The sequence below is a fragment of the Micropterus salmoides genome, unplaced genomic scaffold (genome assembly GCF_014851395.1).
Source record: "Micropterus salmoides isolate LMB-PRFRI ecotype aquatic unplaced genomic scaffold, ASM1485139v1 Ms_hic_scaffold_10, whole genome shotgun sequence".
NCBI lineage: Eukaryota > Metazoa > Chordata > Actinopteri > Centrarchiformes > Centrarchidae > Micropterus > Micropterus salmoides.
The window spans coordinates 32,439,086-32,455,115 of NW_024040041.1; the positions used below are offsets into that span (position 1 = coordinate 32,439,086).

General features: G+C 38.5%; 1 protein-coding gene across 1 annotated transcript; it reads left to right on the forward strand.

The window, feature by feature from the left end:
- Positions 1-6,313: 6,313 nt before the first annotated feature.
- LOC119918072 (prostasin-like) lies at positions 6,314-10,115 on the forward strand. The gene is made up of 4 exons (XM_038738599.1): positions 6,314-6,501; positions 8,089-8,351; positions 9,616-9,758; positions 9,849-10,115. Exons 1-4 carry the CDS (start codon positions 6,314-6,316, stop codon positions 10,113-10,115), a joined length of 861 nt encoding a protein of 286 aa, XP_038594527.1.
- Positions 10,116-16,030: the final 5,915 nt, after the last annotated feature.

Sequence of the window (16,030 nt, forward strand, 5' to 3'; positions counted from 1 at the left end):
TGTGGTCTCAGTCACTCAGATGAGTGCTGTTAAATATTGTCTCAGAAGAGAATCAGAGTGGCTCACCTGATTTGTTTTGTGTTCATAATGAAAAAACCTAGATAGAAAAGATTGACTATTGACACGGGTGAGGTAAAGTTAGACTGAGTTTAGATAGATAGTAGTAGTAGTAGTATTTTTCGGCATTGTATTTGTTTTGTCATCCTAGATAACCAAGAAGAGATGTTAAGTATTATGTGTTTAGTTTCAAGAGGCGAGAACAATTGCACACACAAAGTTACGAGTGTTGTCATGCATTTTACAACTTAACACCTACCACCTAAAGATGAGGAGCACTTGAGGCTAACTTATGGCTGAAGGCGCTAAACTTGAAGCACACTGTGCCCGTGAGTTCATATCATTTCATAGACGGAAAGCCGACTGATCCTCGGCGAAGATGCTCTGGGAAAGAAACCATGTCTGGTGCTGAACAGGTTGTCAGATTCAGGTAAGCCAGTTATATGTGTTCAATTGCATAAAGTTACGTTTGTTAAGTCCGTTCTATAAATACATATGAAGATCAGTAACGAGAAGGTAACTAAAGTAACTAAATACAAAGAATTTTGCATCATTACCATTTCATATTTGACATTAAGGTGTGAAAATATTATGATCTCCTCCATAACAGTCTAATAATAGCTCACATTATTCCTGTTTACATATATCGCAGATGTTAGCCGGCCAGCTTAGTTAGCTACATCTCTCATTCAGATGTTGATACTGACCTAAGTATTAACAAATTAATTAGAGATTGTGTGTATAACGTTACTGTCTAGTTTTAATACACCTCTCTTACACACACTGTTCTATATAATTGTGATTGCCATATATTATTTCCACAGATGCAGTGGAGAACTGTGAGGATGACCACATCCACATGCCTACACACACTGTGATGCAGAAACAATATGGGACAGCTCTCTGGCCAAAACTACACTTCAAAATCACCACTCAACCTTAAGTCACAAACATCTGATAAAGGAACACAATGTGCCGGCTGTGTTTTACATAAAACTCTACTGAGGAAAAACCACCTTTGTCAGTTATTATTTATAAAGCTTTACAACGTGACCAGATGTTACCTGTCAGTAAATACTTTTTATAAAGCTTTACAACGTGACCAGATGTTACCTGTCAGTAAATACTTTTTATAAACCTTTACATTGAGACCAGATGTTACCTGTCAGTAAATACTTTTTATAAACCTTTACATTGAGACCAGATGTTACCTGTCAGTAAATACTTTTTATAAAGCTTTACAACGTGACCAGATGTTACCTGTCAGTAAATACTTTTTATAAACCTTTACAATGTATCGACGAATGTATCGATATAAGTATCGACGATCCTGGCAAACGACCCCACTGAGGTTAAATAGCTGAGTTTCCCTGCCAGTCAGTCAGAACTGAAGAAGTCCTTTGGATGAGGGACGAAACGTCTTCCAGAATCTTCAACCAAGTCCAGTTGCCCTTGATTTTAACCTTCGTTGGATAGCATCTTTGGATAGTTAGAGATGTCTTTGTTTGCTTTAAGTAAAGTGTTAAAATATCTATCTGGTGGACATAATACCATATGAACTAATTATAATACCTTACAACACGTCATCGTTTGCTTTAAGTAAAGTGACACATTTTGACAAACATATTTCAATATGTTTATACATAATAATAACATACATCTGTTAACAACACGAACGTTGCAAGATAATAATAATGTTTGTATAATCTAGATAGTCTTACCTTTCATAATATTGAGGCTGAGTGGCTACACGACCTTCCCGAACCAGCATTGCCATTGATCCCTGGGTGCTAACTAGTAACGTTAGTACCTGTGCTGAATGGTTAACGCTGCTGTACTGGCTGGGCTGATGAAAATCCCCCTCTGTGTGTACAGTACCTTAGCCTACAAGTAGGCTTGTAAAATATGTTCCTCTCAGTTCCCTCTGGCCGCTTCTTCATATCGTCTAATTACCCACGTTTACACTGACAACGGATGGGACACTAATCTTCTTATGTAGTTTTCTGGCTGCTTCCATTTCAAAATATTTGTGGCATTACTGGTCATTTTTGATTACATTTGGTTATTTCTGGCTATAATAATAATAGTAATAATAATAATAATAATTTTATTTGTAGAGCACTTTTCAAAAACAATTTACAAAGTGCTTAATAAAAAAAATCTTCTAACCATTCTAACTAGTGAACTAGCTACCGGACGTGACGTATCAGTTTTAGCGGAAGTCGGATGACAAAATGCAAAAGAACGAAGTATTAAAAGTGGGCAGGGCGGAATAAGGTGACAGAAGTCACCAGGATGAGAGTAAACTCAAGACTTTCACTCAGGAGATTGAGGTTTGAGTCCCGTGTGGAAGAAAGTTAAAGATGATGTGTTTTAAGTTAAATAACATTTTGTAGATTACTTATGTGACGTGACTAAACATTGTTCCCGCACCGCGAGTCCGAGTCAAGACTGAAGACTTTTGAGGACGAGTCTCAAGTCGAGTCCCCATCGTATATATCGTATATGAATTTAAAGTTTTGTCATTGTTTATTAGATTTGAGGTCAAATATTTTTGATAAATGTTTAATTGAGTTTTGTTAAATAATTACAACAGAACAAAGTGATTATATAGCTACTCATCGAAAATGAATGAATACAATTCAAAAAGGAAAACGTTTGAATCTTTGCAATGCCTATTTCTCAGTAATTAACTGAAAGGGGACACTTACCGTTTACCCTACTACTGCACTTTAATACAAATTTGAGCTACTTACTTGAGTATTTCTATGTATTTTATTTTGTAGTTTGCAATATATAGTAGTTATTTTACAGATTAAGATTTTACATTTCTCAGAAATGTTTGCTTTGAAATGTACATTTCCTGTAAATAACAAAATGTTTTATTCTTTGTCTCTCCCACAGGAAGCAACGCACAGTTAGATGGTGAGTTCTCATACTTTCGTTTATTCAAAGAGTTTAAAACAGCTGTTAACTTTAAACATAATCCAGCTCAGGAGAGAATATTCTACAGCATCTTAAAGAGAGTGAAATGATTCTTGTTTCTCCACTGAAGTTGGTTAAATTGTCATAATATCTGGTTTAGACATGGTAATAAAAACATAACGGTTCCTCATGTACGGTCTTTATACACCACTGAAAAGGGTCTCAGACTTAAACATAAGTTTAAGTCTGAGACCCTTTTCAGTACAGCTACCCTTTTACCTACCCAGAGAGTTTGGGAACATTTTGATTTGTGTTGTGTACGTCCCTCCGTCGGGCAAAGCAGCAAATGCCGTGAGCATTATAAGAGACTGTATTCAGGTTCAACTTCAACATACACCTGGAGCTCCTGTCTTCATACTCGGCGACTTTAATCATTGTAAAATGGAGTCTGCCCTCTCTGGGTATGAACAGTATGTTAAAGACAATACAAGACTTAATAGGATCTTAGACAAATGCTACGGGAACATAAAAGAAGCATACACTTCCAGATCTTTTCCTCGTCTGTCTAACTCTGACCACAACATTGTGTACTTAATCCCAACATATAAGACTCTGCTGAAAAGACACAAACCTGTGGTTAAGAGTGTTAATGTGTGGTCGAATGACACTGTTGAATCCTTGAAAGGTTGTTTCCTTTGTACTGATTGGGAAGTTTTCCACAGTGATGATATTGATGAAACCACAATGGTAACGACAGATTATATTAAATTTTGTACGGATAATGTAGTACCAAAAAAGGAGGTGATCATTTATGCAAACAATAAGCCCTACATAACTAAGAAAATTAAAAGCTGTATTAATAAAAAGAAACTAGCCTTTCATAACCAAGATCGCCTTGCAGTAAGATTAGTACAGAAGGAATTGAATGGTCTATTGAGGGAGGCCAGGAATAAACAAAAAGAACTTTTGGAGAATAAGCTAAATATGTCTAACCCTAAACAGCTTTGGGACTCTATGAAATCCATAACAAATATGCAGCCTTCACAGAAATATGTATCTACTTCAGATGATCTACAGAAAGCCAATGATCTCAATAATTTTTATCTAAGTTTTGAGAAGTGCAGCCAAACTCCTGCAAACAGCCTTAGCGATATAGAGACTTCTGGTGTTCTTAGAGAAAGGTTGCTGATTGATGCTAATCAGATCAACCATTACTTTAAACACATTTGTCCTAACAAATCGGCAGGCCCGGATGGAATTTCAGCCTACATCTTAAAATATTTTGCTGATGAACTAACTCAAGTATGGCTTCCTATATTTCAACAATCTCTGGACACTGGTACTGTTCCTAGCCTCTGGAAAAGGGCTGTAATCATACCGGCCCCGAAGATAGCCAGGCCCGTAGTAAACAATGATTTTAGACCGATCGCGTTAACGTCTGTGATTATGAAATGTTTTGAAAAGTGTATTGTGTCAATGTTAAAAGTAGAGGTTGCTAACAACCTAGATCCTTTACAGTTTGCCTATAGGCAGGGGAGGGGAACTGAGGATGCTATTATTAGCATTATTCACCTAATTCTGAAGCATTTAGAGAATCACAAAGCCTATGCTCGTTTACTTTTTATCGATTTTAGTTCGGCCTTTAACACCATTCAAACACCCTTGTTAATCTCAAAGATGGAGCAGTTGAGTGTAAACCAAGCTATCATAAAGTGGTACTCATCTTTTTTAACTGACAGAATTCAGTGCGTTAAAGTAAACAATTGTCTTTCACAACAAAGAAAGACTAGCACAGGTGTCCCACAAGGCTGTGTCAGTTCTCCAATTCTTTTTACTTTATTTACAAATGAATGTTCAAGTAAGCATTCAAAAAACTATATTTTTAAACGATACAGCCATCTTAAGTCTTCTCGATGAAGACGATAATATTAGAGATGTATACCTGCCAGAAATAAGTCAGTTTGTTGAGTGGTGTGATAAAAATGATTTAATAATAAATATAAAGAAAACAGCGGAGATCATATTCGATCCAAAAGGTATTGGGGACCATCATCAAGTGGTCATACATGATCAAAACATCACCCAAACGCAGACTTACAAGTATTTGGGTGTTTATATAGACAGCTCACTTACTTGGAAAACTCACACGGAGTGGGTTTGCACACGGCTGCACCAGAGACTATATTTTTTACGTAGATTACGTTTTTATGGGGTGAATAAGAAAATGATGATGCTGTTCTACAAGGCTGTTTTAGAAAGTATTGTTAAGTATGGTGTTACAGTATGGTTTGGGAACCTATCTATACAGCTAAAATCCAAATTGTCACATCTGGTGTTGACAGCACTTAAAACAGTTGGAAATGAGGAATCTTTGAATCTCCAACAGTTATTTGAGAATAGCACTTTAAATCAGGTGCAGAAAATTGTGGGGGACCAAACTCACTTTCTGCACTCTCAGTATGAATTGCTCCCCTCCGGCAGAAGATGTAGAGTTCCACTGTGCAAACTAAACCGGTATAAAAATTCTTTTGTTCCTGTGTCTACACGTATGTTGAATAACAGTCTATCTTATTAATTTTAAATTTGTAAATTAATTGTCTTTCCTCTTTTTATACTTTTTATATTTGTATATTGTATATTTCTATGTACATGCAGCAACCATGTAGTCCAAAACAAATTTCCTTTCGAGGACAATAAAGTATACTACTACTGAAAACATAGTTATGGATTATATGTTGCATGTCTGTCAATAGATCCCCCTAAATATTACACACTGGACCTTTCAGTTAGTCTCCAAAGAACAGCCCGTTCTTGGGAAGTAGGCTAATAAAAATAGACAATTTAAAAGGTTGCAGAGATGTGTGTGTCCGGGTAGAAGACTTTGCTTGAGAGTTTTTAAACAAAGAGTGTGACGCAAGTGAGTTGATGTGGTTTGTTTGGCAGTGTCAAGAGGAGGTTCCAGGTTTTTTCCTTTTTGTGAACGGCCACTAGATGTGCGTTTTCAGCCGTTTTAATGTAGACGGAGATCAACTCTGATATGCAGCTAAAATGCTGGTGTGGAAAGAGATCGTATTCGTTTTAAAAGTGTGGCTGGGGCCTCCGTGTGATGATCAGTTTGTGCCTGGGAAGTGTTAGAGCTGACGCTTTAATAGTCTTGAATGGTAAAGCAAGTCACTTTGCTCCTCAGGAGGATTAGTTTGCCTGCAACACTTTGATGAAGCAGACAGTGTTTATGGCTGAAGGTGCCTCCTCTGTAATTAACAGAAAAAGGGAATCTGGCTGTACCACTACACAATACAGCTACAAAAACAACACCTGCTGCAGCAGTTACATGAATTCTGCCTGTTTCCCTCCAGTTTGTGGCACTGCACCGCTCAACACCAGGATTGTAGGAGGTGAGAGTGCTCCTGCAGGGTCGTGGCCCTGGATGGTCAGTCTGCACAGCAACGAGGTTCATTTCTGTGGAGGCTCCCTGATCAACAACCAGTGGATTCTGACTGCTGCTAGCTGTTTTGACACGTGAGAAAGCTTTTTGCTGGTCCCACAAAGTTTACAACGGACTACAATGTTCTTTGCGCCTTAGACTATGACACAATAATAGCAATACTTACAGCTGTCAAACTGCCGCACAGTCGCAGTCGCTTCAAGGACGCCAAAACAAGTGGCGTTCCAGTAACGCTGTAATGCAGCGTTACTTGGATTAATAACTGTTATATTGTTATTGTTTTGGAGAGCTTGCATAGCAACAAAGAGGGCTGAACTGGGACATACGGCCCACCAAAATTGGTCAGACACCAATACACCATCCTTCCATATAACATGTGTACCTACTGTAATATTCCCCCAAACCAGCTGAGTGGTATTTATACCTGGATATGTGTACCAGTGCAGGTGAATCAGTGTACTCATTCGCTCATTTACTGACTCCATGGTGATCAGAGGTGGCCATGGAGTACACAACTCATACCCAAGTGCAGGTAGCTTACAAGTCATTTTCACAGCAGCGTGGGATTAGCCAACGCGATGCTGACCTCACCTCGGCCATTAGGACAGTTAGCCAAAGTTAAGTCTGCATTAGGAAACTATGCTAGCTACAATACAATGTCAAATAGCTTATGCAGCGCTATATGACAGTGAGTGACCACCAGCAGTAGGTGACAGTCTCACTTTATGATGGTGTTATGATTGTGTTATTATCATTGACCTAATCACTGTCACTATGGCATGGCACTCGCCCTAACCAAGGGCTTCACTTTGTGTTGAAAAGTGGTGGGGACATTTAAGGACTCAGATTAGGAGTGTGACGAAACACTTAGCCCATGAGACGTGACATTGCACGAGATTGGGGTCATGAGAACGAGATAAGAATCTAATTTAATACTATTTACAAAAAATATTTATTGATGAATACAGGATTGGGGGTCTGGGGGTTTATCCTCCAGAAGATTTTGAGCATTAAACACTTAATTTCCTGTATTTTGGAGACATTTTCTGCACCAATTTATGGTGAAAATGTCTTTATTTATATTGAGGGAAACTCAAAATATAAAAATATAATTGAATATAATGCAGTAATCAGTAAATTTTTTGTTTTGTAGCTTACGTTACTCTTTTTTGGACAGTGTAGATGTGTCTTCTACATTTCCATTTCATTGCAGGTTTTCTTATTGTGCATATAAACCTTTCTCAAAGCATTTTCATTTGTTAATAACATTTTTTGGTGCTTTTTTTTGGAACATTTTTAACAAATAGTTTCAAAAACTGATGGGGACAACATCAGCCATTTCAAAAATTGGTGGTACATGTCCCCAGTGTAAATGACTCCTCCCTCCCTGAGAAACAGAGGCCACAGGGGAAGGGAGTTGGGGCTAGTAAGGCTGTGATTGGGCCAGCCCAGTGTCAGTATAGAAAATTACCCAATGGGCTGCTGTCTCTACACTGACATTGTGAAATTAAAGACTTACTCCGGGACAAATAACAGCCCAAACCGAAGAATAATGAAGATGCTATAATGACACATAACAATTAACTCCAATAAGACTAATGAATACAAATAAGAATAATGAATGAGAAAATATTTATCATGGTGTCTTTTCTTTTACTTAGACCCCGACACAATCTCATCGTGTACCTCGGTCGTAACATGCAAGCTTCCTTGAATCCTAATGAGGTGGTCCGAACTGTGTCCAACACCATCAAGCATCCAAACTATAAACACACCCCAAATAACGACATAGCCTTGCTGAAGCTGTCCTCACCTGTTACTTTCAACGACTACATCAGACCCGTGTGTCTGGCGGCAGACGGCAGCGTCTTTGACGCCGGGACGACCTGCTGGGTCACCGGATGGGGAAACATCCAAGAAAACAGTGAGAATTTATTCTGTCAAATTTAAATGTATTGTTGTTGTTGCTGTGAATGATTGCATGAATTAATTCATTTGTTTGTTGTGATTTACAAATGATGACATCAAAAGAGGCCACACATTTATATAAACCAGAACTACTGCAGCGGAGATGGGCAACAAGATGATGTAATTTAATGAGCCCAAATAAAACCCTAAATAAATGGACCACCAGTAGTGGGTGAGGTACTAAGATGTTTTGCTTTTGTTGAAGTAGCCTAGTAATACTACAGTGTAAAAAAACTCTGTTACAGGAAAAAGCACTGCATTCAAAACCTTTACTTGAGTAAATGTACATAGTTACTTTCCACCACTGCCTGCATATTTGATCAATGTATTTTGGTTTCTGGGTCAATTATTGATTATTTCGGAGACAATGGCCAGATGCCACCTTGGGACTTTCACCCAAAGAGGTCAGAAATTAATTTGATAACAGTTATTACCAACCCTGGGATTCCAACTAGCACAGGCAAGCCCACATAAAAGATCAGAGACCAGTTTTTTTCCCCTTTGAGCCAACTTTAAATAATTTATTACGAAGACAATAAAACAATTAAAATAGATAAAGATAAACATAGCTATACAAATAAGCAACATAATCAATGCAAATAAAAGATAAAACTAGGGCAGGGCACATTAATGCGTTATTATCACGCTGTTAACGCAGTTTTTTAAAAACTATTATTATTTTGCATCACTGGCTCTGAATACACATACAGTCAAACTTTGGGTCACAGGAGGGGCGGGATGTTGATCAGCCTGCAAATCAGCCACCCAAACAAGCCGCAGAGGCTTCGGCAGACTGCGCTGTCATCTTTGTTCCGTATTTTTCCACCCACGATCCGTTATCACGGCAGCAGGTGAGCCGCTTGCCGCTTGTTTCTGCTGATACCTGTTTAGAAAAAATGATGGCAAATTGTTTTAACAAGCTAGATAAAAGGTAACTCCCTGGCAGTGGCAAATAGCTTTGGTTTAATAGTTGATTTGATTACATTAATGATTAAGTTGAGATTTACAGGAAATATTTTATTGCTGCTGTGTAAAGGGAATACTGCTGGTAAAAAGCACCTTATTTGTTTAAAGTGTTTGCAAACCACATGTTATTGCACTTTTGTGTATATAGCAGTACATTTGAATTAAAAGACAAAAAGAGAGACATCAGGCTGTGAGACACACAATGACAAAAAGAAAAATACAGACTCAACATTAATTTCTCTTTTCTTTTTCAGTTCCACTTCCTCTCCCACAGAAGCTGCAGGAGGCGAGTGTTCCCATCGTGTCCAACAAGTATTGTAATGTTTTCTACGTTGGTCAAATCACAAGCAACATGATGTGCGCCGGTCTGGACGAGGGAGGAAAGGACTTCTGCATAGTGAGTCAAGTATAAAGTAGCAGAAAATGGAGGTGTGAAGTACCTTTAAATTTTACTTGTCATGTAACTCGACATGTCTGACCTCTGCAGGGGGATTCAGGCGGACCGCTGGTGAGTAAAACTGGCTCCAAGTGGGTCCAGGCTGGAGTTTTGAATATGGAAACTTGTGGTCATCCCAAAATCCCAGGAGTCTACACCCGAGTGTCCCAGTATAAATCCTGGATCAACAGCCAGATCGCTACCGACCACCCGGGCTTTGTCACCTTCACGGGTTCATCCTCTGGAATGGTTTCCCTCTCGGTTCCTCTGCTGCTGTCCATCTTACTTGTTGACTTCTACTTCTCTGTCCTTTTATAGGGAGTTAAATTGGTTTTGTTTTTTATTACTAGAAGATGTCTGGTTATACTTTTGATAAACAGATCTATGACCAATCATTGTGCTTCTTTTAACTTTGCTGGAAACATGAAATAATTTAAACTCTTTTGTAGAATAATCAGTTAATAAAATGACCCATTTAAAAGATCATTAAATTGACCAGTTAATCACTCTATTTTCTTTATTCTGTGTAAATTTGAAAATGAAATTGCAAAATGTATTTTAAAAGGCTTTTAAATTAAACTAATTTGCCAATATTCAATCTCCCAGTTCATTTCTTTCCTTTATTTAACATTTAAAAGTTGTGATAATTCACATAAAGATATGTGAGCACCTTTAAATGTACATGTTTAATTAAACAAATAAATTGTAAAGTTGTGAAACGTGTAGCTGACACATTAGTTAATATAACAACAAAGTTAAATTAAATGATTAATTCACCAGAATGAAACAGAGCAAAAAAAAAAATACACTTCATCATTTAAATAAAATTCTAACAAATCAGTTTAATTTTGTAAAGATTTGTTGAATTTATTAACATGGTTATAATTAAACTCTAAAACGTTTAGAGCTACTCCAGACTCCCTTAAAAGTCCATTAATGTCAATAAACTGAACAGATTTTAGTCTGAAACCAATCAAATATACAAACAATAATGAGTCTTTCTGCAGTTTGTTTCTGTAAGTTTGAATTTTCTGTATTTATTTTAAACATTTGCATTGATGGTGAAAATCAGGAGTTTGGGATGTGACAGAAACGACGGTAAAAACATCTTCTTTCTTTTATTAATGTGTTATTGCTGTATTTATTAATGCCTTCAGGTTTTTTTTGCACTCAGCACCTGCAACTGTGGAGAGAATAAATGAATTACATTCAAATTATACATTTACATTAACAAGAACAGTCAAATAGTAGAAACACCGTTCAGTGTGCTGCTGTTCGACAGGTAGGATTTATTCCAGGGTTGTGTAACTGGATCATATTGTACAGCTGTTGGTTTGGTTTTGATGCATACGCTTTATTATTGTGTTCATTATTTCGTTTCAAAACCAAATTGGAAAAAAAACAAACACCAAGTTGTGTTTTGTTTTTTCTGTTTTAAACCCATAATGGAAAACAAAGAAGCGGCGTTTTTTTCCCATCTCCGAGCGGTGTTGAATCACTACAACCTTTTCTCACTCCCTGACTCGTCACATAGACCCATGGTAACGCACTGGGGATCCCTATAGCGTCATCTTTCAACCCTGTAGCGTCAGTTTGTGACGGTAAAGGTAGATATAGGCTATTTAACGGAAAAGACTGAGTTAGGGCCAGAACCTTTGAATCAGGAGACTTGTGTTTGTGTAATCCTGTGAAACAAAAAGTCAATATTAGGCTAAATATTTTTATATTTAATTTTATATAAGGCTATTTCTTTTCAGGTTGGCGAATATGATTGTAGAAGTGAGCACGATATTACAGAGCCTCAAACACTCAAAACTCTCCAATTTTTAGCTTCAGTATGCCAGCATCAAGGAACCATTTTGTGTTGGGCTGATCTGAAGCAGCTGGTTACTTCAGCGATCTATGAAAATACCTGGATATCTTTATCAAGGGTTTCTTTTCCTCGAGGCTACAGTGGATGGAAGTACATTTACCTGATTAATAATTTAATGCAGCATTTTACTTGCAATAGAGAATTGTTGAGGTGTGGAATTAGTACTTTTACTTCAGTAAAGGATCTGAAAACTTCCTCCACCTCTGTATTTAACTAAAAGGAAATGAAGCAGGGTGTAAAATGTGCCTCTATGGAGCCCCCCCCTGTTTATAAGTTATTAAACAGAAGTATATTTAATGCACCATGTGAGCATAAAAGCCATTAAAATATTAAATTAAATTGTTAATTAGGATTCATTGTTGTATATTAAATTTTTATTGATAATGACTGATGTCTGTTAATTGATGCCTGAAACACTAAGCTAATGTAATTATTAACAAAGCCGGTAACAAAGGTTTGACCACAGTGAGCATGTAAAACTATTAACAACAAGATTCTTCCACCACAGCTCACCCTGTTAATCTAGGAAACCTTTTGAATTCACAAGATGTTACACTCAGAATCAAACTGTGTGGATGGCAGCACATTTCACTCTCCATTTCTTTTTCTTCATTTACTCTTTGCTCTTTAATATCTGGAGTCAGTAGTAGGTAAAGGTTAGCGTTGAGCGCTCCCGCGATTTTAAACCATATAATGCAGAGAATCTTGCTTCCTCTTGTGTTGGAATGACTGCGTTGAGTCTCTGACATGCAGTAACACCTAGTTGTGATAAGAGGACTTTGGTCCGTCCCATAGATGAAGGAGGGTGTGGTGACGAGATTCAGTGTGGCTTTATGTATGCTTTCTTAACTGTGATTAAACTGTCTTACAGTAAATAATAATGACAATTAAACTTTCTCAGCAGCAAGCTGATTCAAATGCGTGTGTGATTATTTTTCGGTCTTGTGTGACTCTTAAGGATGTCGATTGCTGTAACCTGCCGGATTGAAAGAGGAGAAAAATAGCATTTATTTTATTGAAGTAGGCTAATATAGGATCCTACACAGCTAGTAGAAAAAAAGTGTCGCAGAGTAAAACTGTGAATTCACTCACATCGAGAAACTTGTGCTCAAGTAGCTTATTTTATTTCCCCCATCATAGCTTACAGGACCCATCAGGCAGTGATACGGAAAAAAGGGTATGACCCAGAGTTACACTCAGATCCCTCAGATAGTAGGCTAATGGCAAACTCAGGTCAATAGCCTGACAGCTGTTGACTTGAGATGAAAATGTTGTTTTATTCCTTCCTATACTTTGGTCTATTCTATACAATAATGTTAACAGGAACTAAATGTTACAAAGAACAAACGCCGGAGTTAGTAAATCTGGTCGGGCTATGTGTGAAAAAACAAAACAGATGGCGATCACAGAGAGGTGACAATCATGTGTGTGAATGATTTTCTTATTGACCAGGGATTCGCGCCCTTGTTTCATTCTTCTTATAGACTGAGGTCCTGTAAATCTTAAGAACAATGATTGAAGTAACATGCGGGTTGTCAGCGAGGAGAGAAAAAAACACTTATTTTAGTCCTAAAGTTAACGTGGATGCTATATTGATGTCTGCTGCGTAATGTGTGTGTGTGTGTCAATAATAATGGTTAATCCTATGTATTCTAACATGGTCTACAACCTTCCATATGGAAGAGGAAGGACAAGGAATCCTATTAGTATTTTACATATTCTGATGGTTATCATGCTGAACAGACTTCCTGTAAAACACTGCATAAACAGCTGTTAAAGAGGTGGTATTATGCTCATTATCAGGTTAATTAGGGGTTTTAAAACACCATAGTTTTCTCATACTGCACATTGCTGCAGCTCCTCTTTTCACCCTGTGTGTGTTACGCTCTGCTCTTGAGCTACAGAGTGATGCATCTTACTTGTACAAAATCTTTGTTGGGAGTTGCACATGCGCAGTTCCCAGGTAAGGACTACTAGCCAATCAGAAGCAGAGACGGGCGGGTCGTAAGAAACAAGGTAGTGTGATCCAAATCAAAGCCGCTTCAGACTGAGACCGTAACCTAGCAGATGGTATAAGTTACCCACAAGTCCACAACCACACAACATCATTGTTCCACATCTTACCATAAACCACTACAAAAATCACAACATTTCAATTTTACATAAAAACTGGCCAAACAATTTGAATGTTTGCTCAGCAGCTTTCACATCAGGTGTAACGTTAGCATTATAGCTATAACTTTAGCTGTGTTAGCCAACGTTTATAACAACTCTGCACTTCAACAGTCTGTGAAGTTACATTGCCATGTGTATTATAAATATAATTCACAACCAATAAAGCATACTTACAGGTTGTGATTGTGGATTTACAGGCCCAAACAGAGTCGGAGTTGCGTCGTCTTTTAGGACTAAACGTTGAACTGTTGCCGGTGTTCTGACGATCTATGCTGCCTTGCCGAAAAATGCGACCATAGCGCAAATCGTTAGACTCGACTCTACTCGGCCCTGCTCCGTTTTCTTTTGCAGATATTACCCAGAGATAGTACGTAGCTTGTCGTCATAGCGACGCCACACACAACTGCTGCAACGTAATGTTCAATGCGACGCACACACCAGTGATCCACACAGCTTTCTCTTTTTTAAGTTAAAACGTTTCAACCTTCCTCAGAATGCAAAGACAGATAAGCGGTATGAAAACCTTCCAGCTGTGTTTTCCTCGGCCGTTGTTGCTGCAGCGGTCTGTGTGACGGCGGGAGCAGAGGGCTCTGTGAGCGGGCGGCTGGCCGGCCTCACACGCTCCTCCCGCGGGTTGCCGCCATCACTTCTCGTAAAACTGTAAATATTGGAAATCTACACAGCTGATTTCTCACCAAAAAAGTGGATTTACTGATGAAATTGCATACGAAAACTGTAAAATATAAAACTTGCTGTTGCTGGCCTCTGTCTGGTGCAGCAATGATGATGCAGTGAATAGTGACGATTCTCTCTGAGCTGTCTGTCATGTTTTCACGTTACATTTTAGTTTCCCTCAGCTCGCTTGGAACCTTGATGGAGGTGAGGTGATACGAAAAAAAGTACCTGGAAGCAGTCGAGTAAAGGGCCACCGCTCAGACTAGCTTGGTTTGAGGGCGTGCCTGACCCCGCTAGCTGCTTGGCAAGCTTTATGACGCGTTTTCATTGTGATGTCACAAGTAAAGGAAGTGAAGGGCTGGACTACAAACATTTTTCAATATTGTCATGTGTGTTTCAGAGAGTCCTTGAGCTAGAGGTGGCTGCAGTGGAGCACCAGTTCATCTTCATTGATGAGGTTGGGTTCAACCTCACAAAAAGACGAAGGAGGGGAAGGAATGTCATCGGCCTGCGCGCCATTGTTGAAGTCCTTGGCCAGCGTGGAGGGAACATCACAATGTGTGCAGCGATTACCCACCACGGCGTCATCCATCACCATGCTACCCTTGGCCCCTACAACACCGCCCATCTGATCACATTCCTGGACACCCTACACAACACACTCATCAGATCAGATCAGGTAGACGGCCCAGAGCAGCTCTGGTACGTTGTCATTTGGGACAACGTAAGTTTCCACTGGGCTGCTCTGGTTCGTAACTGGTTCACTGCCCACCCACACTTTTTAGTTGTTTATCTCCCTCCATATTCTCCGTTCCTCAATCCTATTGAGGAATTTTTTTTTCTGCCTGGAGATGGAAAGTGTATGACCGAAATCCACAAACGCGTATACCTCTTCTCCAAGCTATGGAGGATGCATGTGGAGATATAGCAGCTGATGCTTTTCATGGCTGGAATCGCCATGCTAGGCGATATTTCCCCCGCTGCTTGGCCAGGGAAAACATTGCTTGTGATGTGGATGAGGTGCTGTGGCTAGACCGCAACAGAGAGAGGATGCAGCATAGTTTGTGTTTAGGTTTTTTTTGTTTTTACTGTAACTGTGTACAGTAAATTCTTTTTTGTATGTAGTGTATGTGCAACTTTGTGTTGGTTGGGAATGTGATGTACACTGTGTACATTGTTTTTGTGGGACAAATAAAATATATTTGTTACCTTGTATTTGTGTGTTCTGAGTATAAAAACAATAGTCTCAAATATTTTACAACACACTTATGTATGTACTGTCTGTAGTAAGTGTAACACTAAACAAAAAGGCCTAAGTCATTATTATGAATGGAGAAGTGTTTTCCATTCATCATAGTGTTTTACATTGAGCACATAAGTGTTCAACTGGTTCTTATGAATGTCTATTCATATGATGGTTTGTGTGTCATTTGAAAACAAAATACCATTTTGAGAAGAAATAACATTGTTTTGAATGTAAAGTTTAATTTTGCAGGAGAATTGAGGGGTT